The sequence below is a fragment of the Rhea pennata genome, chromosome 7 (assembly GCF_028389875.1).
Source record: "Rhea pennata isolate bPtePen1 chromosome 7, bPtePen1.pri, whole genome shotgun sequence".
Lineage (NCBI taxonomy): Eukaryota > Metazoa > Chordata > Aves > Rheiformes > Rheidae > Rhea > Rhea pennata.
The window spans coordinates 22,551,229-22,574,850 of NC_084669.1; the positions used below are offsets into that span (position 1 = coordinate 22,551,229).

At 42.7% G+C, this 23,622-nt stretch overlaps 2 protein-coding genes across 3 annotated transcripts in view; both read left to right on the forward strand.

Moving 5' to 3' along the window:
* Window positions 1-3,374, forward strand: part of TM9SF3 (transmembrane 9 superfamily member 3) — a 56,897-nt gene extending 53,523 nt beyond the window's left edge. For both annotated transcript variants that reach the window (XM_062580327.1, XM_062580329.1), the window contains exon 15: window positions 459-3,374. In XM_062580327.1, coding sequence (XP_062436311.1) covers window positions 459-526 — 68 coding nt within the window. In that variant the 3' untranslated portion in view covers window positions 527-3,374. The remainder of the gene's footprint in view (window positions 1-458) is intronic.
* Window positions 3,375-12,012: 8,638 nt separating this feature from the next.
* TLL2 (tolloid like 2) overlaps window positions 12,013-23,622 on the forward strand; it is a 97,221-nt gene continuing 85,611 nt past the window's right edge. The window contains exon 1 of the mRNA XM_062579883.1: window positions 12,013-12,163. Within this exon, the coding sequence (XP_062435867.1) occupies window positions 12,013-12,163 (151 nt within the window). The remainder of the gene's footprint in view (window positions 12,164-23,622) is intronic.

The following is a 23,622-nucleotide window of genomic DNA, read 5'->3' on the forward strand; positions in this document are numbered from 1 at the left end:
CTGGGATGGGAATCTATTATTATTTGTGCCTTGTGGTAAGGAAAAAGCCATCTGCAAATAAAACACTCATCCGGAAGGCATGTCATTTATAATAAAAACCTCCCCTCTCATCCTCCTTTCCTGCAGAGTTGAGGATTGTATGTTTTCTACCCTCTGTTCAGAAAAAAAGGACCCAGTTATTGGCAGCAGTAGGGGGGGGTTGCTGTATTTATCGAGGCCAAGTGAGCATGGCCTCTTGGTAAGATGGCTAAATGGATTTAGGTTGCTAGACTAGGGCAGTTTATGGCAGACATTCACTGAGAGCATGGATAATTAAAGTTTGAGAATAAGTATCACTGGTAAACAATTTTCTTTGCACAGTGCATGATTTATATAACTTTATCTGTTTAAAATGATTAGTTTATATTTCTGCTTTATTTTGATTATCTAACATTAAACATTTTGTGTTTATTTTGCAGGAGCTATTGGTTACATGGGAACAAGTGCCTTTGTTCGTAAAATCTACACTAATGTGAAAATTGACTAAGAAAATAAGAAAATTGAACTATGGATCAGTTCCTGTTTTCATGGGGATGAACTTGCACAGCAAAAAGCGCGAGAAGAGATCTGGGTTTTGGCACTGGGCACTATATGGGTCTCCGTTTTGTGGATGGCTTAAAGTAACATCTATTTCATTGATCCTAGGTTCTTACTGACTGCTTTCTCCAACTGTTCACAGCAAATGCTTGGATTATATGCAGTAGGCATTACTACAGTACGTGGCTAATCTTCCCCCCCAAAAAAAGCTCATTAAAGATGAATAGACTAGCTCTCTTCAGTGAAGAGGACAAACGGTTTATTTAAAGCATTTGTTCCATTCAATATAAAGAGGGAAATTTGGCTGCTAAAACTGCTTGATTAGTAGTCTTTCTGGTACTTAACATTTCTAAATTATGTAAAAATGCTGTTCCAGAAAGATTACTTTTCTGATTTTTACTGCCATTGTCAGGATAAGGAGGTATGTTTTGTATTTTGATTCCAGGTGCTTTTTGGTTTATTTGCAATATCAACTATACCCTACACTCATTTGTTTAAAAAAGTAATTTAAAAATATATAAAAAAACCCACATGCATGTAATATATAAGCTGTCATTCTAGTTGGACCAACTTCCCTATATTTATCTTTAAAATAATCCAGCTACATCTTAAATCCATCCAAAGAAAATACAGTCTGAAACGGGATGTGTTCTCTGCAATGCAATTTACTGTACAGTTAGAAAGCAAAATGTTAAATGAAGAGGACTTGTGTTTTTAATAAACATTGAGGTCTAGATTAAAACAAAACAAACGTTTTAATTGAATGTCTAAAGTGATTCTCTTTTTTTCCAAGTTAGTCTTGCCTTTTTTTTTTCCTTTTTTTTTTTTTTGGTTTGGGTTTGAATGAAGATTTTCCTTTAGACATTATACAGGGGTAATAAATGTATATAACATTAAATAATGTAACTTAGGTGTAGATCCCAAATGTATTTGGATGTACAGATTTACTACAGAGTACTTTTCTGATGATTCGGTGTACAAATGTGTGAACTGGGTGGCTTTTTACATCTTGCCTGCCATTGCATGAAAAATTGGAATTTCTTCACAATGTGTGTATGTCATGCTCTTCTGTTCTATTTCTTTTCTGAAGCTCTTACAGGAATTAAATTTGTAACTTAGAACATTTTAATTTTTGTTAATCCTATCTGGACACTTATGTAACATCAAAAGCAATTGCTTTAGAGTGTTCAGAAAACTAAAATAAACTTTTCGGACAAAAATGTTCTGATTGTGAAAATAGATGAGTTTGCAGTTGAAAACGTCTGTTTAAAAAGGCAATACTAATGAATTCCAATTTTTGTATACGGTATTAGTATGCTTCCAAATATCAGAACCCCACACAAATCAGTTTGCTTACACCTGTATTGTACAGTACAGCTCCAAAGTGGATGACTGTCCCAAAAAAAGGTTACTCTTGGTTGAACTGTTAGTGGAGAAATCTTCTTGATCAAGCTAGTATACTGGAAAAAAATGGAGGTAAGCACAGACTAAAATAAATGGCCAAATAAAAGTTAAGTCTTTCTAAGACAGATGAGTGTTAATTATGCACTGTACTTAGCTGGAAAGATTCTAAATGTGTTTCTGTGACAGATTTAAGATCCAGTCAGCTTGAGATTTTTTTGGCATCTGCCATATATGGATGCTTTCATCAGTGTGGCTGTTTGAAATAGAGCCCTGCCCCAGAAAATACAACTTGCTCAATTTAAGAAAAGAACAAAGAATTTGTACTGGTTAGCACTGTACTGCATCTGTGTAAGAAGTACTGATAATGCAGTGGCTAAGATGTAAATTAGTTATGCTTCTTGGGGGCTGGGGAAGAATAAGGTTAGAGGTAATATTGAGAAGCAATGCATGCTGTATACGACTTGTAAAAAAATATTTGAGCCTTCACCTGTGATTTTTTTTCTTGGCTAATTCTAACCAATCTGTCAGAAGAGAATTAATTTTTGCTTCAAGTGGGTGGTTGGTGTCTGTGGCTGAATGCTCTGCCATTTGAGAGGCGATAACTCTTACAGTACAGGCTGTATTAAGAAAGGCTCATAAATTGGGTCAACAGTTAGTTTTCCTTTGTTTCAAAGCATGGAAACTTGGAGAATGAGTTTTGTACTTGTTCTCGCTAGTGCACACAGCTGTAGGAAGCCCTCTTTTCATCCATGTTCTTCTAAATCTGAAGTGAGAAGCCATTATCTCCACACAATAAATACATTAAGTACTCCTCTGAGATACAAGTTTTTTAAAAGGAATATTTTGATAATGGATTTGTTTCTCTAAATAGAGCACTACTATGTGATTAGTCTATCAGAAATGTCACTAAACCATTTGTGAATTTCATTTAATCACTTTTTAATGCTATGGAATGGTGGGCTGCCTACTTGCTTTCGCTGTCCTCTGGCATTATTAGCTTTTGCATATCCAGGTAGAATTATGTAGCTTTTAAAGTGACATTGAAAAGATACTTAAAGCACAGCCATTACTTTTGTTTTTGCAAGGACGTTCCTCTGGAGAAGTACTGTGTGTTTAAATAATTGACATTTTTTTATACTTCTACCCTAGCACATGAATAAGCTGGAGTTTTGCTTTGTTTTTCCCCTTCCTGTCAGCTTTGAAGGAGTGCAAAATGTGACCAGTTTTGAACAGCTTTTCCTTATGGTTGCCATTTGAGGCAAGGCTATTTATTTGCCCCCCCCAAAAATGTGGATATATTTTGAACCATCTTGCTCTAAAAGAATTTGGAAGCTCTCTGCTTAGATGATGTAGTCCTTCCTCTTTTATGGAAGAATTAAAGATCTTACAGCCAACACTCCTCTTTCCATGGTGGTTTCTTAAGAGTTTGTGGTTCTTGAAATAAAACTTTTTGATAACTCTTCAGTTGGTCATTCAGTGCCTTTCTGCCTGTTTCTGGTACAGAGGCCAGAGAATTCAATAAATAGTTCTGTAGCAATAGCCGGTCTTAAGCAAATGCTTTAGATGAATAGAATTGTGAATCTGTTAAATTGAGGCAGAGTGCATACCGAAAGCAGCTCTAGTACATTCTGTATGAGAAATGGTGAACACTGGATTGGTGTTGGCAAATAAACATTATATTATGCTCTTTTTGATGTCCGAATGCTTTGAAGCAACAGTAGCTATTAATTCCTGTCCAGATTACATTCCAAGGTTTGTAGAAGGTACGCAAAAGACAAACTGTTTTCTATACAATAGTATAGGTATAACTTTTTAGATAGCTTTTTACCTGAAACTTGCACATACTGTCGAGTTATAATTTTTGATGCTCAACCTAGTTAAAATTGATAGCATGTTTATAAAATCTCTATGTGGTGTCATCTGCTAGCTTCTGTGGAAATTTTCATTTTAATTATTATCATTATTGCAGAGGTAACATGGAAATGACTAAGTGGAATTTTGCTCTGGTTTTAGCACTAATATCTAGCCAAATGTAACTGCCCATATGTAGGCAGCTTTACTGAAGACAGCAGAGTTGCACAACTGGGAGTCAGCAATTAGTCCACTGGAATGTGTTGACTGTCAGCAATTAGTCCACTGGAATGTGTCAGAAAAGCATAAGCCTGTTGGGGGGGACCTCCCCAGCCTGTGGACTGCAGCTGGAAGGAAAGTGCAAGTAAAATGAGTAGTTGAGTCTAGAGTCACTGGAAAGGTCCATTTGTCTTGAAGTCTTCTCTGTGCAGCTTGTGGTTCATTGTGTAAGAGTCAGTGGGAGTGGGTAGGTTAGACAAGGATTCCATCTCCTGGATCCGCTCTTGTCACGTCCTAGCTAAATCCACTGTGGTAGCAGTAGTCTTGCTGTGGTTATTAATACTGCAGCTGAACCAGAAGAGGCAGCAGTCTGAAACAAAAGCCACTGCTATTGTTAGAGCTCTGGAATAAACCCTTACTTCAAAACTTAGAAGCAACATTATTTATGGCTTGCATTCCTAAGGAGCGTCTTTTCTCCAAAACAAGTGTTTTGGTTCCATTCCTTTTCTAAACGCAGAAGTACAGAAATTAATCTTGCAAAAGAGCATTTCCTTTTTGATAAAATAAGTGAGAAAATTCTCCTAATGTTCTGAGGAGATGCCTGCGTGCAAGTTTTACAAGTAGCACTACTGTTCTTCACATCTGGCAGTTTAATCCAAGAGGTGGTTTCAGTTTGGAGAAAGAGGTGTTAAAAATAATTACTTTTATGACTAGTTAAGTGATTTTGAAATTCTTCAATTTTTGGGTTGTGGCATGGGGGGGGCGGGGGGGGGAATGATGTGAGAATCCATGAATCTAAGAAGCTTACTGCAGTTCCAATGAATTAAAGCAGTTCTTGGAGAGAATTATTTTAAAGGGCAGGAAACTCAACTGAGAAAAGGATAAGAAAAAGTTGTCTAGTTCTGTGAGATGAGATCATATGGTTTTATTTGATAACCTAGCCTATTTCAAAGGCAAGACCCTGGAGACAAATTTGCAGTTAAGGTATCACTTTCCCTCACCTCCAAATCAATGAAGACTTCATTTTAATCAAGTATTAACCATAGTGCAAGGCTTATGCAATAAGTGGCAAGGGTTCATCTATCGTTAGCAAGGGGGAAGTTGTTGACAAGCATTTTTGGCATGCGGAAGGATAATTTTCTAACTGACTTCTAGGAAAACAATACAAAATGACATCAAATATTTCTGGAGGTTCTACTGTATTGGGACTTCATTTCTCATGGAAAACAAATTTTCTTCACATTCTAGACTGAAGCATCATTGAAGACCTTGGGATTGGAGCTTTCCAAAACATACCAACTATTCAAGTTCATACTACCTCAGATTGCTTTGTGTGACTTCATTCCAGAAAGTTCAACCAAGATTCAACCAAGAAGTTGAATCACTAATAGTTCGATCTAAGAAACAGACCAAACTAAGAAAAAAAAAAAAAAAACACTATGATGAGGAAGAGCACTAAGGGAGATTTTTCTGAAGGCTTAGAGTGGCAAATTGTTACTTAGCGTTAATTGTTACTTATTTTTCACAAACTATGGTGACTTCATTTTATGCAATTTTTCATTTTGAGTCACTACAGTCTTGAAATCATACATCCTGCCTATTGCCCTGTGTATTGCTAGCTCAGCATGAGGCTTTTCTTGCTTTGGTTCAGAAGCGCTAAAGTATGGAATGGAAACCATCCTCATTTTCCCCTCTAATGTCTGGCCAGCAGTTAGCAGGTGAGCCAGTAAGTATTGTCTAGTATTTGGGTTAAAGAAAGATCGGACAGTCTTACAGAGACAGGCACCCATTCACATGCGGGAGCTGGAGATAATTCTCTGTCAAGTGGCTGTATTTGAATACAACATTGAAGAGATGCAATTAGGTGACCTAAGGTCTGCACTTGGACTCTGCAAAGTCATTTTAAGTAGTAATTTGAATCCTTTATCTGAAAGTTGGTTTTGTTGAGGTTTTTTTTTCTGTTTCTCTATCAGAATGATTACAATTCAAACACTGCTGCATTGTCTGAACCTGAGATGGACCACATTTTTTATATATGGTATGTATAGCTAAATAATGGAAAAGGAAATAACTATTCCTGGTTTTGGTGATCTAAAGTGTTACATGCAAGATAAACTAGATTTAAAATATTGCTTGCCTCAAGAGACGAAATATCTGTGCATTCTGTACCATAGCTAGGCGTGTGATGTAGAAGAATATATTTCAGAGATTTATCCATGTACATGAATCTGGTGCTGAAACAGCAGATTGGGAAACTTGTCTAGGGCAATTCTCCATGAAGCAGGTTTTTTTTTTCCTCCTCTCCTTCCCCCCCCTCCCCCTTTCTCTTTCATTAAACTTTAGCCTCTGCTGTGAATCAGTCTAAATTCAGGTAGTATATGCTGTCACTCAATAAAGGATTCCTTGTGGGTGAACAGATAAATGTTCACCATCCCATCTTTGATAGTGGAGGTGTTGGGAAATGCGGTTACTTTCACAGATCCGTCTTTTGGGGGAAGGAGAAAAAAGTTACTTGCCACAGAGGTTTTTCTATGGCAAAATGTGCACTATTCTTTGGAAAGACCAGTGGATGCACCTTTCAGAATTCTGAACTCAACCGCTCCATTTCCAAAGGTGTTTTGTGCTCTTCTGGTTAGCCTTGCAGCAGCAGAGATCACCAAAAATGCTCGTTTTACTCAACAATTTTCAAACGCACTAGATTCCTGTATGAGCTCTGAAAATGGGTTTTAAGTGAATTAATGAAATATCAGCTTCACATATCTCCAGGTTGGGAACCTGTGATCAAGCCAAAATTCATACTTCCAAATGTGAGAGGTCTTCCCCCCAGCTCCCAACTTGTTTTTGAGTGCAACTCAATATTACAGAAGGTAAGGTAGTTTGCTTTTCCTCACATAATTTAAAGGTTTCAAGAATGAAAGAGCAATGTTTGGGTATCTTTTTAAGATGGAATAACTTAAAATCCTGTCTGTTACTTCTTTAGTGAACTGGAAGGAATTTTCCAAACATCTTCAGCAACCTAGCAATAGGTAACTGAAGTGTTGCTGCTTGTATATATACCAGAACTAAGTTATTAAGTTTGTTGATCTGTTAATGCATGTATGAATGTGTCTGTAACTGCAGTGAGCTATCTTTACAGCAGATTAAGAGCCCCTAGAATACATTTAGGCACGTATGTGTCAGCTCCTTTAAAGAATTTTGGGTAGTACATGATTTTAACTTAAGTGGTAATCCTAAGAACAACAACAAAAAAACCCCACATCCAAACCCTGCTAAATTCTTGCAGCAGTGGCAAGAAATGGGTTATAAAAGAAAGGATAGAAGAGACAGACATCAGTAATTCATGCTGATTTCATTTGTCACCTGGATTTAGCAACGACACTGGTCACACTCTGCTGGAAAAAGTGCCACAGAAGAGGCAAACTCTAGAAGTGGCAAGTGGAGTCTAGAACAATAGATTGATGGTAAAACCACCTGGAAGAAAAGAGAGGAAATCAGGTATAAATAAGGGGCTTTGTCAGGGCAGGGAAACCCATAAAGATGTTAGCAGAGCCTTTGAGACAGTGTCATGAAGCAGAGAGAAAAATAGTGTGTGCGCAGTGTGCTCAGCAGTGCCAGTAGGAAGTGCTGCATAGCATATTGGGTTAAAGCTACAGCAGTGGTTGTTTTCTGCCAAGAAGGGGCCAATGAAATAGGAGGCAATTAAATAAGTCTTAGCAGAAGTGAGAGGTACTGGAAATGTAGAGGGAAAAGTAGAGAAAATGCTATGGATTCAGAGATGTTTTCCATCTTCCTTTGTGATGGTGGTAAAAATGAAAGAAGAAAAATCTTGGCATGTTTGGGAAGCTAAGACCAGGAAAGGAAGTCTCAGGTTGTAAACCTGGAGAGAGTTGAGAACTCTGCAGTGGGGCAGGCTCCAAAGGGGTGATGCTTTAGTCACCTTGTTATAAGATTTGATGGTCCCAGGAGCTGGCAAGCAGTAAGAAGCAGGTCTTGTGGAAGAAAGCACACTTGAGTGTATATTTGGCCTCAGGACGTGTGAGGGGTTATTCCATCAGCGAGAAGTAGTTTCTGCATAGTTTTGCTCATGGATGCTGTTCAGAAAAGCTGCATGCATGCCTGCTCAGTGAGGCTTGAAAAGACAGCAGATTTTGTTTGCATGTGTTTTAGGTGGGGAGGGGGAAGGGATAGCAGGGAGATTCTGCCTGGAAAAGTCTCCCTTTGGCAGCAATGGATATAGATTGTTTTGTTTCCAGTTATTTAACTCTTACTGTCAGGATTTGCACTGCTTGTGTGAAACTTGACTGTTTTAGCAGTTCATATTTAAAAACTCTTATGAAAGGATTTTTTTTCTATGTTCCTTATTTACACTGATGGGACACCTGCCTATCAAGATGAAATGAACTGATCTTTTTTCTCAATACTAAGAAGAAGAAGCCATTACTCTACACATGCTGCTTTGCTGCTTTGGATGCTGCCTGCAGAATGAGATGATCTGGAACTGTGTCACCATTTCTAGAAAGGCTGAGTTGCTCTCTTGCTAGGAAATGGACTTCTAGGAGGAGAGTTTGCTGTAGTGGGGGAGCTTTTTCCATCGGTGTGTAGATAGTAGTAATACACTGCCTTGAACTGTCTCATGGGCTCATTCTCATTGCACAACCACATTTTGCTCCATTACCTCTCTTTCTAAGCTGCAGGATGTCCTCTTGAATAGCTGCATCTACAATACACCTTCTATGTGCAGAAGTGCTCCTACTCCCCATTTTAGCTTGCCATCTTGGAAGAGATTATCAAATAATTTGCATATGGTCAAAAGACTTTGTTCTTAGTGGGTGACAGCCCAAATTTGCACACTGCACTGCACGCTCTGCTGATCCATAGTGTTGATCAGAGAAGCTGTTCACTCACTCTTTGAAGTGTCCAGGACTTTATTTTCCTACTTCCCACACCATCAGTAAAACAGAATAATGCTGCCAGGACCTCCTCAATGAAGAAGAGAGAAAGGAGCAGCTAGTGCTTTTATTTCATAGGAATTGGGAGTCCTTCTGAAGCACAGAGGAAAATCAGGCTTTTCCTTCAAAGTAACTCTAACTTTGATGCTCTGCTCTTTGACAAAGTTGGAAAGTAGCAGGCTAGTATGGAAAGAGTAAAGGTTGTTAGCAGGTATATGAGCAGTATAAAACTCAGGAAATGGGGGGTGTGCCTAGGTATTTTACTAAGTCTTTTCTGCTGGATATTTGTCTACCCTCCTCTTTAAAAACCTGCAGTGGTGGAAACTCCTTCCCTTCTTCACGACAATCTGCTTCTAAGTTTCTCTGTTTGTACTGCTAGAAAACTTGCCTGAAACCAAAATCCTCTTGGTGCAGCCAATGCTTATTCTTTCTTTACAAATTTTAAGATGGCTATTGGGTATCTCTTCTTTCCTCCTATAAGCTCTCAGCCTCAGGTCTTCCAGAATTGCCCGTAAAACTCCCAGTAATCTTTTGCTGAGATGTCTAAGAGCAGCAGCAAAATGCTGCTGTGTGTATAAGGCCCCCAGTGATAGATTAGTTTCCAGAATTACCATTTTTCTTCATTGGTTCTGTTCAGGATATTCATTGCTGGAGGGTCAGCTGCATTTAAAATCCTCATGAGTTTGATGGCATGTACTCGTTTAGGGCTCCTATGCAGAGTGGGCTTTTTCTCCAGGCTAGATCTCAACAAGTGGATTTGGTGTTACAGCACTGGTTTGGTGATGATCAGAGAGGAGTGAAGGCTTGTGACTTAGTAATGAGCATCCTAAGCAAAAAATAAATAGACAGGCAGATGTTTCATTATCCTGAATCAGCAACAAGTCCTAGTCATAACTTTGGCTAGTCCCTTGAAGTATCTTCCTGTAATATCTGTTTTCGTGTCCTGTCTTGCCCAGACTGGTACAGCAAAGGAGTGGAAGGTGTTTTCATCGTTGAAAGCTCCGGTAGTTGTTTATGTGACATCTGTTGTGTTTTGTTTTTAATCTTTCTTGACCTCTCCCTCTGGGGAGACTGCATGTAGTGGTGTGTTGTTTTGGTAGTGGACTATGTCTCCTTGGTGTTATATGTTACAGAAGATAGGTGGAGAACTTGATGCTTGTAGTATAAACTGGGGGGCTTGTGATAGCTTCTCCTTCTTATGGGAATGGCTTCCATGGTCTCCAGCCAGCTGTCTTCTATGCTGATGGGCTTTTCACCAGTTGTAGAAAACTCTAGTGTGATCAGCAGAGCTGGTTGACCATGGCCTTCATGCCAGAGTTGGAGGTAATCTTTTTGGTCTGTCTGAAGGTTTGGATAGGATATATGTATCCTGACTGGATGTTTTCTGGGATGCCAGTATGGGGGAGGAATGATTTGCAGTAGCCTGTGCCGCTGCTGAGGAGATGCCTGAATCACGTTGTGCATTTTCATACTCAGGTATTATTCATTGCTGTAGACTAGATGATAAGTGACAAATTTATGTATATCTGATGCCAAGCCATCATCTGCTTGAGTGAAAGGAAAGGTTTGGAGCTGATGCTGTAATGGGAAACACTGTTTGCAGATACTGCTACGGGAGTTTGGAAGCTGGAACATAGGGAGATTGCAGTATGTGTTTCAACCCAAAGAGCCTGCACTGAGGTTGAAACTTCTCAGCTTTTCTCTGCTCACCAGTACAGCATCTGTATTGTCTTTGTCTAATGCTGCATTCTCATGAGTGACATGAGAAGAGGGTGAGAGCTAGAGTAATGCGACAGATAAATTTTGGTACAACTGGACACCATAATGTCTTGTATGAGCAGAGGCTGCCTGAGGAAGTGTTGAATTCAAACTGAATCACCTGGTCATTGCAGGACTATTATTATACTCTTGAGCACATATTGAGATGGCTGAGCTTTGGGCATCTGACATTTCCTTATGGGATCTCTGTGTAAATAGTAGAGAAATCATGCCTTTGGAAACTACCTCCATCACAAGGCAGCAGCCCTAACGTGTCATGCTTTCTAATGTGTAATTCCACACACTACCATTAAAAATGTCAGAAATAAAGTACAAACTCTGGTTGCTGGAGTCCATCACATCAAATCCTGTGGACACAGATCTTGATGCAGCTTAAGGCTTTATACCTCTCGCATAACTACCTTCCTGGTTTTCCAAGAAGGGCCATCGCAAAGCCCAAGTTTTCAGGGCAGTAAAATAGTCCAGTTGCAACCAAAAGCAGCTTAGCGGTTGTAAATTGCTTAAAAGAGTAAAGAGGGGGATAGATGCAGCTGCTGTTTTATCTTTTCCCCCGCTAACTGTCTTATAAATCCAGTTACTTCCTCAAAAGAGGAAATACATAGATTTTTACGATAGTAATGACAGCTCTCACCTAACTTCTTTCCTCGCAAATACACATGGCTTAGCACAAGCTATTCCTCTTCTCCTACAGGAGTGTGAACTGTTTCAAGGGAAGGAGCGCCGCGGCTGAGGCTGCGCCCAGCCTTTGCTCTTCAATTAGCGCGGGGCGGCCGTTGGGGCGCGCGGGGCAGCCGTTGGGGCGGCCGTTGGGGCGCGCGGGGCGGCCGTTGGCGGCCGCGGGGCAGGGGCCGCGCGCGGCGGCTCAGCGAGGCCAAGGTGAGTGGAAGTCGCCGCGGCCGTCCCGCAGCGCCGGCGCGGCCCCAGGCTCTCCCCCAGCGGGCTCCGCAGCCCGAGGAAGGGGAGGAGGGGGACAGAGCACGCGGCGCCTCCCCGCCCCCGGCACCTCGGCCCGCGGGGGCGGTGCGGGCGCGGGCGCCATTGGCTGTCGGTGCCCTGAGTGACGGCGGCCGCTCCCCCCCGCTCTCGCGGCAGGAGCGGCCCCGCGGCGGCGGCGGCAGCGGGCGGGCGGGCGGGCAGGCAGGGGCGGCGCGCGGGGCTCCTGGCGCCGCGCAGTGCCCGCAGCCCGGGCAGCCGTGCCGCCCCGCTCCGCCGCCCGCTCCCGGCCGCCGCCGCCATGGGCAGCGGGGCTGCCCCGCTCCGCCGCCTGCTGCTCTCGCTCCTACTTCTGCCCGCCGCGGGGCCGGGCGGCCGGGGGGCCGCGCTGGTGGCCCAGGAGCCGGAGACGGCGGAGGAGCAGATGGAGTACCGCGACCCCTGCAAAGCCGGTAGGAGTGCGGGCGGGCGGGCTGTAACTCCCGGAGAAGTTTGCCGGCGTGGCGGTGGCGGTCAGGTGCGACCGGCGGAGGAAGGCGCCCCTTTGGGGACCGCCGCTCCCGGGCACCGGCAGGTGCCGCGGCGGGACCGCCGCATCGCGCTCACCTGGCCGCGGCGGGGCCCCCGGGCTGCCCGCCGGCCGGGACCCTCCTTGGCTTCCCGGTGCCCTCTGTTCTTCGAAAGCCGAGCGGAGATCCGGGGAGAAACCGCTCTTGCTGCCGCCGCAGCCGGCGTCCCGTCACTCGGCACCGTGCCCCGGGGCGCTCTCTATCCCAGACCCGTCAGCCGTGGGCAGAGCGCCGCCGCTGCGGGGGGTGATTCGCACGGCTGCTCCCCTGCTGTCACTGCTGCTCCTGTTATCTGCGAGTTGCAGCCCCCTGTATGAATATACGTGTTTATTAAAAAAAAAAAAAAAAAAAAAAGGCATTTTCAACCCGTGTCGTCCCTCTCCCACCTATCATCGATCCCTCCCAAGTCAGAGCTGCTCTACAAAGCTGCTGAAATGTGCAGCAGTACTTTGCATTTATGTTCCCATGCAAGCTTTTCCTGGTTCCTATATAAGCTTTTTCTGTGCGTTTTTTGCAGCGTGTTGACAACTGTTTGAACTTGTCCTAGTGTCTGTCTGTCTTCCCCAAAGTTCTGGTGCGTGCCCTGAAGAGGCAGAACTCGAGTGCTTTCCAGGCTGCCTTTCTTGCTGCAGTCCTGACTGCTGCCATACAGGCTGACCTGGTGCTCCCCAGCGAGGGAGAGGGAACGGAGGGAGAGAGCTGATTAAACCAGCAGCAGCTCCAGAGGCACCAGCCGAGCCTCCCTCCCTATCCAGATACTTTGCAGTTACTACCTCCATCAAAGATCCTGCAGCACCTCTTTCTGGGAAGCCTCCAGTTGTTGTCTTCGTTCTTTTTTCAAAGTTTTCTATTCCTGTGCTAGGCTATGCTCAATTGTTTCTGAGCTTGTGCTAACTCTTAAGCATTTAGATTTCTCCAAGAATTTCTATCATGCTACCTCAATTTGATAGGAATATGAACTCATATTTTCTATTTGGAAACTAGGTGATACTCTTGATATAACTGTTATTCCTTTTGTTTCTATGTGTCAGCTGGTGTTTTGGACTTGTGAATCGCTTCTCTTCTAAGAAACTGGCAATCAGTATCTCTTGTCAGCCTAGTTTTATTAACAGGTAACTATGCAAAGTCCTGTTTTCTAAAACTGCAAGGAATCAAAAAAAAAATGAAAAAAATTCTTTTTGTGTGCAATGTTTTTGATCTCTTTTTTCAGTTAGGACTTTGTCCAAGAAATGGTCTCTTAGCTCTTCTTTAGCATTTCTTGACATAGCTTTCTATGTTATCATCTATCTCCTGATTGCTTTTATCTGCTCACATACACAAAACTCCATTCAGATAACATCTGCCAGAGTCTGTCTGTCTGTATAGCAAATTGTTTAACTGGTGTTGTACGTGGCATGTGTTGCAAATTGTGGATTTTATTTCAAAATTCAGTTCAATCCTCTTCCCACCACACAGTGCTGTTTCAAAAACAGGTCCCAAGCAGCCTAGCCCAGTGTTGTTCTGTCTTTCCTGTTGTCTAACCTGAGATTTCAGCACTGCACTTTAAGTCTGTTTCTTCTCACCCAGTCTGCATGGATACACAGGACAATACACTGCCTTCCCCTTTGCTGCAGCCTTCTTCACTACTGAGCACTATTACCATTTTTTTCATGTTTTGCCTTTCTTTTCTGTAGACCATATGACTCCAGCTCTTTCAATCTGTCCTGACAGACTGTGCTTTCTGGCTCTTTTACCAGTTTCTCTCCACGTGTGCTCCATCAACTAAAAATGAAGTGCAGAGCACTTAGCATGTAAGGAGTGTCCTGCAGCCTGTGTACCTACCTCTATGCATCCGAGAATGGCTTCAGTTAAAGTCGGCTCAAAAACAAGGAAAGCAGAATTTTTACCACATAGACCCTTGCTGTTCACAACCTTCTTCTTCTTCCAATATTAGGCCATTAGCAGAGCTAGGCAGATATTCAGTAATGAAGATATTATCCCAAAGGCTAAGTTCAGCTAAGTTTTATGAGTGAAGAGCTTGCTTTCTGCTAATGAGATGAAGTGAAGACACCTTTAATGGAATTAGTCCTCTGAGATGGGGTATGTGAGGGCTGTTGTCTCATGACTATATAGGAAGTCTTTCAAGCTTTGTTCCTGATTTGTTATAGGAAAATCTTATATTTGCAAAGCTAATAAACTTCCCTGGGCCTGAATTTCTGTTCTGGTTAAATAGTGTCAATATTTGTCTAGAAGTATGACTGATGAGTAGTCAATGATTGGAGACCCTGCTGTTAAAAGTTCAGATGCCTGATATATTTTTTGAGGGCCCATTATAGATGATCTGTGGAAATAGAGCTGACATTGTAGAATTGCGTGGTGTTCCATTCCTGCCGTAGTCACAGGTTCCAGGTCCTGTGGCTACAAACTGTATGCAGACTATTAGCCTTAGCAAAGGCAAGGCTAAAATGTTTTCCAGAGTTGTTAAAACTACAGCGCTTTACTACTCTTGCTGCAGGCTAATGGCTGTGACCCACAAACTCTAATGGATTTGGATTTGGCAGGTTAAGAAGTGGAAGCTAGCTGATTCCTCAGCCCTGCAGTTCGTGCCCTGAGGTTGGGTGTAGGCTGTTGACTACTGACATTCCAGATTGGGAGCAAAATACCTGGCACATGTTCCTCTCTGTTGTGTTGGTTAAGGACATGATAATATCCAGCAACAAGACAGGAAGAACAGCACAGTGCAATAACCACTTAAATCACTGCAACTACGGAGCTGCTAGTAAAAGCATGTGTCCAGTTACCAAGGCTCAGCTGATGTGCCGTACTCTACTGCCGTTCAATCCCTGATTTCCTTTTCATAATCTGTGGCTGCTTATCTGTCCTTTTAGGGTTGTCAGAGAGGTCTGAATCATAAAGGGGTAGGTAAGGCAGGGCTGAGCAGTTGCTTGATTCAAAATGCCAGGGGAGGTCACAGTGTTGATTCTACCTGGTGGTTTTTGTTGAGCTTTGTGTCAGGTAACTAGACCTTTCCAAAGGGAATGGTGCAAAGGTTCCTGCACAGATCTGCTCCATTGTAGATGGGAAATGTCATAAGCTTGACATGCTTTTCAGAGAGACCTGCAATTCAGTGGCCCAACTGAAAATACCCAGAAAGGAGTGCAGATCTGAGTGAGGTTGCCTGAGTGAGATAATAGGAGAAACTCTGGATGCCTGGTAAACAAGACAAGCACATCCTTCTGGAGGGCCTCAGGCATACTGGAACCAAATGAATTAAATAGGCTATAATTCATTCTGTGCTAATTATTTTGATGCAAGCTTATAGGAACCTTAGTTTGTGACACAGATTTATTCAGGTTGGAAGTGACCTCTGGAGATTGTGTAGTCCAACTTAAGTCAGCAAGGGGAGGTGAGAGACATAAGTAGGTGGGAGAGCTGGGCCCTGAATAATTTTTCCCCCCAGTATTTGCAGACTCAGTAGCCTCTTCCCTCCAGAAATGACCCTGTGAAGCTCTTCTCTACTTGATGAATTTCCAGATGAGAAAAAGTTGCAGTTTGGTCCTAGCATCTTGGTTCCTTGGTACTGTGGCTCCTACTAAGGTGACTTCTGCCCTTCATGTGCTAGGAGGTGCAGTCTTGCTTTCTGAGGCTTGACATATTCCATGGTAGTTCATCTTGCAGGCTGGGGCTCATTGAGGATATTCTCTGTTGGGGTCCCCCTGTTTCTTGGAACACTTCTGTCTGCTTTGGCTGGGCAGTTTGCCCTCATGTGACATCAATCCTGTCTATGGGCTAAGCAAATCCAGACATGGGCCAGCCTTGCAAGTTATGACTCCCAGACCAAAGAGACAATGGACTCTGTGCATATCTTTGTATTAGGAGATGTCTGCCTGCTTACCTGTGTCCTTCTGAGACAGAGGTCAAAAGAGCCTGGGACACCTGCTGCCTGTGTGTTTCTCGAGTACTCTTCAGGAGAGCCTTGCAGAGTAGAGTCATGCTGAAGGAAGAATTGCATATAAGTACAAATGGCCCTTGCAAATAAGTCTGGTTCTTTCAATAGGACTTTGATTACAGAAATGGCTTTTGCTCTAGGTGATTACTTGCAGTGCTCCTGAATGGCTAGAGCCTGGTGTGGGGAGGCTGCAAAGCAGGAGCTGGGCTGTGGCAGAAAAATACTCCAGAAAAGTAAGTTGATCTCCAGAGATTTTGCAGAGCACTGGACATGTGAGGTCAGAACGCAAAGAAAAGAGATGAGCTGTGTGGGTCCCAGGTAAGGAACCTAATGATGACCTTGACCTGGTTCTTCATCAGCAGAAATGTTAGAGAAGTAGTTTGGCCATGATAGCACAGCTTTTCCTGTCAAACCAATGCCCTTTCAAATGTGGACACTGTTTGCCCAGTGGTAGGACACCACTATACATGCCTGTCTCCGTTCCATCTGTTGATTTGGTCTGCCAGGTTTGAATGTCCTGTGCCAGAGGTCTTAAGCCCTAATGGAGTGCTGTTTGGCTATAGTGATTTTGCCATGCACGTAAGTTCTCAGAGAGATATAAATTGTTCTTCACTTTCATTCCGCTCCTCTTAGCTCTCCCTCTGCAGAGGCACGGTGCCTTTTGTTCCAGAGGCAGTGAGTTTCACTTGGGTTGCAGTATAAATATTTGAAGTCACGTGCAGAAATTTCTGTGGGAAGCTGAGGAATTTGTTGTTAGAAAATGAAAGCCTCGGAGGACTAATCAAACAAAAGAAAAAGAGTGTTGAGGTCCATGAGGTCTGGATCACTTTAATATTGCTTGGGTTTTGAGTGACACAGATGCTGCTTTCTCCCTTGGAAGTAGTGATCCATCACATTAGCAGGGAAACTAAAGTTCTTCAAAGACTGCACTGTGGAGCCAGCCCACTCAGCGCGGGAGTCTTGCAGGGCCTGGAGAGACAGCTCTGAGCATAAGCCTGGCTCTTGCTGTAGGCTTTCCTCTGCCATCTTGCAAGATATTCCTTTTGGTCTGACAAGGGTGTTAGCATTGGCAGGGCATTTGCCAGCCTGCTGTTTGGTTGAGAATCCCAGATACCCGTAGAGGAATCTCGTTTACATCTTACTGTTTTTCCGTAAAGCTTTTAAGTCTCTGAGTTGGTATGGGAAGCTAGCCAAGCTACAGTGCCGTTCTGGTGGAGGTACTCATGGTTCTAGCATGGGGATCTGGATTGTAGAAAACAGTGGGAGCCAGCAGATTACCCAAAGGCAGTCAATACCATGGTGGCAGTGCTGGGAGCTGAATCCAGGTCTCCTTATGTTACAACACTTACAGGCTTCCAGGAAAGAAGTCCATTAATTAATATCAGTGCTTGCACATGTGCTTTGAGGGAAGTCTGTGACATAACCCAGCCTAGGATTTACCTGATGCCAATGCAGGTATTTACAGAGAAAAGAGAAAGTCCATGCAATCAACCCTTCCTCTCACTTTTTTTTTTCCATCACTAGGTTACAGGAAGGGTTAAACACTCACAGAAGCAGCTGACTGAGTCTCTTTGGGTGGTCTGGGAAAGAATAAGAGAACAGACTATTCAGTCTTTAATTTACCTGCTTTGGGGAAGTGACAGCAGTTAAAGAAAGAAAAACAGGTGGGTGAAGACTACTGGAGACACTTTTTATGTGAATCAGTGATGTTGTGGCCCATTTGCCATTGGAGAACCTGTGTTTTGCAGTGAGGTAAAGCTTCAGCAGAAACTCCCTCCTTAAAGTGAAAATTTAAGGTTTATAATCCTAGATAGGCACAAACTAATGGCTGTGGCTTAAAGAAAAAATAACCACCAAGCATTTTCTTGCAGCTTGAAATTTCCAGGTACAGAATCCCTTTTTCTGGAAAATCTGAGAGCAAAACTTTGCTCTCAATGATCATTGGGAAAAGATACTTTAAGATCTATTTTTGAAGTCTTTCCGATGTTTAGCTGTCTCCTTGGGATGTGACGAAGACATGTATGGTCTTCAACCAACTTAGGATTTGTTAGATCTGTTTGTCCTGCATGAGATTTAATATTCTGTGCTATATCTAGACCTTGGGATTTAGCAATGGACAGGACAAGGGATAGGCAAACTTTAAATGTGGAGCTTTTACTTTCTTAAAGAAGACTGGCTGGCTGGAGTTGCCATAACTGCTTCTTTGCAAAGACGTTGTAGAGCTTTTATTTGTAGTCTTAATGGAGTTTGCAGATGAGTAGCCTTGACCATAACCTGGGCAGGTTTGGTCAATGAAGATTGTTCATTCCCCAGATGCTGTATAGCGTAAGATTTGTAAGTCAGAGAGCCCCAAAAAAAGGGATTTAGAAACAGTACTGTGTGTCTTCCAGGCTTTGAAAGTCCACAAAGCAAAGGGTCTTCGTTCAAGGCACTCTGCATTTGTGTAATTATATTCTACCTTTACAGTCTTGCTTGGAGATTTTATTCTTTTCCTCCTATGCTAATCTGATGCATAGTGTGTCTATGCCTTACTGAATGGTTAACTCAAGAACTGGCTGCATTTTACTGGTAAGTCACCTCTTTCTCACTGTTAAACCTGTGTTTGTGGATGTTTCCCAAGTAGGTAGCTGCTGCCCCAGTTTGAATGGGGGAGTGTGTCTGATGTACTCTTTTCTTCAATATGCCCACTTCCTTCTTTTCCTGTTGGCTGTGCTGCAGAGATCCTTGTGCTTTCTCTGCCTGCTCCCCTCTGTATTCCCTGCAGATTTGTTTCTGATGTTCCCGTCTCTCTGTTCTTGAAGCTCATCTCAGTCCCTGCTTGGAGCAGCTATTCAGATCCTTCTCAGAGTACTGGAGACATAAAGGAGAGACTTTTTTTTCCTTCTGTTTTTGCTTGTGGCCTACCCTCTCTGTCCTCTCCTGGCAATGAGTTGTGCCATTTTCTTGGTTGTCATTAGGTTATTTTGTCCTTTATCACCTGAACAGCAGCCCTGTACTATTGTGTGCTTTTGAAGCACTAGTTCTGTGGAACAGGCCATCTGCTGTAATGTGAGGGCTGCTTTGCTAATCTCCCTTTCCCCTGAGGAACCCTGAGACCTGCTTCTGTAAATCAGAGACCAGGCCTGCCTGCACGAAGAAGATGGTGCCAGGACTGGGGAGGACGCTGACCTGATGCAGAGGTTTATATGTTCTTTTTGGAGACAAGTGACCTTGGAAAGAAGGAAACACCTGTGATATCAAACTATCCTGTCATCTCTGATCATGAAGATTGCACGTATCAGCCTGCAAAAAAGCTGCTTTCAGCTAGTGCTGAAATATGCTTTCACTGCTCAGAAAGGATGAATGATTGAATAGGAACCGTCTGTTGTTTTGACTTAACTGGTTAAGTCTTCTATTTCTTTCTTCCCATTATAGCTGAGCTCCCAGAAAACACTGATCTCCAAGGGCACACTGTGGTGTTCAGATTTACTCTAGCACTTCCTGAACAGGAAGGGTCCCTGTCAATAGAAGCCACTTAAATGTGCAGGGAGACTCTTGATTAAAGAACTCTCAATGATTGATTGCTCTTTCTTGGCCAGTTTATGTCAGCCCAACTTGGAATGCAGCGAAATGTTTAATTGCATGTTGAGAAGAAAGCCCTCACAAAACCACAGCCACTGGTAAATCACCCTCTGGTTGGACTGATATAAATTGTCAGAGATCTGCAGCAGCTGCTGATCCATGAATCAGCTCAGTTTTAGTCCCAAGCAGAAATTCACATACTCTGCAGTCATTTTGTATTTGTGCAAATGTAAGCACCCAAGTAAAAAGTATCTGCTTAACCTTCCCATCCTCAAACCCCAAAGCTATTTGTAGAGCAAGCCATACCACACTGTTTTAAGGCAGAAGTTTAAGACTGATGTGTATTTTATTTCTTTCTGTTCAGAATTAATATTGAAGTACAGGTGAGTCCCTCCTACTTATTAGGAGTTGATTGGTACAGTCCTGGAGAGAATTGAGAATTACTTTTCTCTAATTCTCATGTCATAACCATGGGTGTTGCCAGTCTCCCATGCCTTGTCAGCATGACTTTGAACTTAAATAGCTTTGTCTGCAATTAGTGTTGCCCAAATGACAATGTTTTAATTTGCTTAGAACTTTGCCAAAAAATAGCTCTTTTGGCCGGTATTTTGTATGCTGGATTTCAGGTTGTGCCTGGTGGGGGAGGTTGAGTCATTTCAGAGTACAGGGTTTAGAGGAAAAAGATTTACTTACAAACTGTACCCTGCCTTCCATTAACACTGGCTGTATAAAAGAGAAGGACCTATCCATGCTATGCTGCTCTAGTGGCAGATGTCTGTGTTGCAGGAGTAGATAACTGTCTGCACTGATGTGTGTGTTAGCAGGATGCTGTGTGATTAAGGTATTTGTTCAGTAAGGCATTGGTTTTGGTTAAAAAAAAATCCCCAGACTGAAAAATACTTGAAAAATAAAAAGGTGGGTTAGACACAGTAGCATTGCAGAGCTAAAACACCTACTTGCAGAAATATCAGAGTTAAATCCACCTTTGAGCTTGTCATCTAACTCCTTGGGCATGACAGTAATCTTGAATGATGTTATCAGGAACTCAGCTTCTCTTGCAAAGCACCTCTGTGCAATGTGTCTACTCAGAGGGTGTGTTGGATAATGACAGGAGCTGAGGGCAGCATTTTTCATGCTCCTATATTGCAGATTGATTGGTGGATAGCACCTGGGACAGTTATTGCAGGAAGGGCTTGGATAGCTGCATGGCAAAGTCACTTGAGAGCAGTGCTGGAGTCAAAAATTTCCAGACTGAGAAGCAGCAGTTTGTCAATGGTCCTGCCAGGCCGAGGCAACCAGTGGGGAAACTTAATATATTGACTTGTGAGTTGGAGAGGTGATCTTGAAACGGATGGAAATCATGCAGCTCCATGCCCCTTACTGAGTATCCTGGGCCTAAGTAGGGTTATTCCTTGGGTAGCCTGCTATAAATAGCTCAAGCTAGATGTGAGCAGAGGAGCTGTAAGACAGCAAGGGTCTCCAGTTCTTTTGTGGAGCCCATCAGCAGGGCTTCGGTCACTGGAAATTACAGTTCAAAGTTATATGCACCTAACTTTAGAGTATCAAACTATTTGATACTCCAGAGGTCTGTTTTAGGCTTCTGGGGCTACCAAACCTCCTACCCTACCATTCTCCAGGCACTTCTCTGTTGGTTTACCAGTGCATTCACAACAAGAGAAAGGCATACCCTTTTCCCAAGAAGTGGCTGCTGGGTTGGGAGCTTTCTCAGTTATTTACACAATGTTTACACATGAGAATTTTGTGGGCTGCATTTTGTGGTAGTATTGCAGTTATGCAGCTTAGAGGCTGATAGTCTAGCTTCTTCTGTCTCTGCTGGCACTGCTGACTTGGGAAGGCAAAAGTGCTCCAGTCCTTGGGACTTACCCTGAGGGGGCTGGAGAGAGCTGTTGGGTTGGTTCTGTACTGGAAGAGAAATCTATTACCACTGTATTGTTGATATCTGAAGTGCATTTTGTTCAGTGACACTCTGAGCTGGCCCCTATGTCAAATTGCTGATGGGTTGTGCAGTTGAACACTGTCTGGATTTAATCTCTAACTTTTGACTGTTCTTGAAAGCATGTTCTGAGGGTTGCATTCCCACCCACGCTGCTCCTATGACCTTGTCCATTACCTGGGTGTCTTAAGTACAATACAGAAAAGATTAATTAACCTGGTAAGTAACCTCTTTTTATGGGGAAAGTGATTTTCCATCATGCTCTGTTAGATCTTATTGATTTTTGATTTTCCTCTTTTTGGCCTTTTATGCCATATAGTCTCTTTTTTGCTATGCTTCAGGTAAGAAGGTGATATATGATATACTGGGTTTTTGCTGTCTTCTAAGCAAAGAGCTGTGGTCTCCTAAGGCTGTTGTTGAAATGCTCAAGTGTCTGTCTTTTCTTGGAAAGCTTTGTTATTAAGGTGGACTGCTGCTAGGTAATTGGACGTTGGCATTAGGAATACAACCTCCTGGCTGCCCTCTTTTTTCTTGACATTAATGAGCATTTTCTGTCCTTTTGCCCTCTTTGCCTGTTGTACAATTGTTCATTTCCTGGTAGAGGTATAACATGCTTGTCCTGGGGTTTGCAAGCATGTGTAAAACAGAGACTCTAAAACAATCAACTGTTACTGCTCTTTCTGTCCTCCTGGGTCCTGCTGACCATTGGTTCCTGATATGTTTGTGGTGCCAGAAGCACGTGTGGTATAGGGTGCACTAGTGCTGTGCTTGCACCTCTTCTCTCTCAACTGCAGGCTGCAGCGACAGCACTTGCTGTTTATCCAGTGATTACTGACACTGAGCATACGGGAATGTGGAAAATGTTTTCTTCTCCAGAAGTTCCTCCCACCCTCTTATGCACAACTTTATGTTCCTCCCACTGGAAACTTATTTTTTATACTAATGCAGATAAAAAGATAAAGCATTGAAAAGGTAAATCCTAAATATATGCCCCTGGGCAGGTTGCATCTGTTTTGAGAAAGCTGTTATTATTTACTAAGGTATTTTACTTCAGACAAAGCCTTTCTGTGATACAGGGCAGACTGATAGATGATATGTCACTATGATGTAACTAACTGGAGAAATATTTTCCCTCCAAATGTATACTTTCACTGTCACATTAATTTCTCAGCTTTCATAGTTCTTACTAAACTCATCTTCTTTATGTATGAATATTTTGTAGTAGTCTTGTATTGAAATATTGCAGCTGAGGTGGCAAAGACTTAAAATCTAAGGGACTGTTATTGTTTCTTTTAATCTTTTGTATTGTTACAAGAAGCCTTGTTCTGAGGAAAGACCTTTATAAGAAAGCCTTTATATGGCATATCCTACTGTTGCTCATGTTCACCTTATCAGAATGAGGGGTTCTATCCAGAGGCAGAAATAAAACTAGCTCTGGCAAGATTTGTCATGCAGGTTGTCCTAAAGGAAGATGAGTGGAAGAACAGTTTCTGTTAATTTAAAAATCTTAGCCTGCACTTTCCCTAAAATAGCCAATTAAAAATACATTAACACTGGCTAGTCTGAAGGTGGTTTCTCTGTAGTACAAGAAAGCATTTTATTAATGACCAGCCTTGCATGCAATATGGCTGAAGACATCTGCAAACAAAGGAGAAGGTTTAACTGGAGAAAAACAATGTGGTATAGGAATTGATTCATAGAAGTTTCTGTGATCAGAAGTCCCCAACCTGCTCTGTGATTGGCATTTTTGAACTGTGCATGAGAGCCTGACAAGGTGCAAGTTGCCTTTGGAAGAAAGACTTCCATCTGTTGTATGTTTTCTCCACCCACTCTGAAGTATATGACCTTGAGTCTAGGCTGTAAGTAGAGCTTGTCCAGAATGCTCCAAGGAGTCACAGG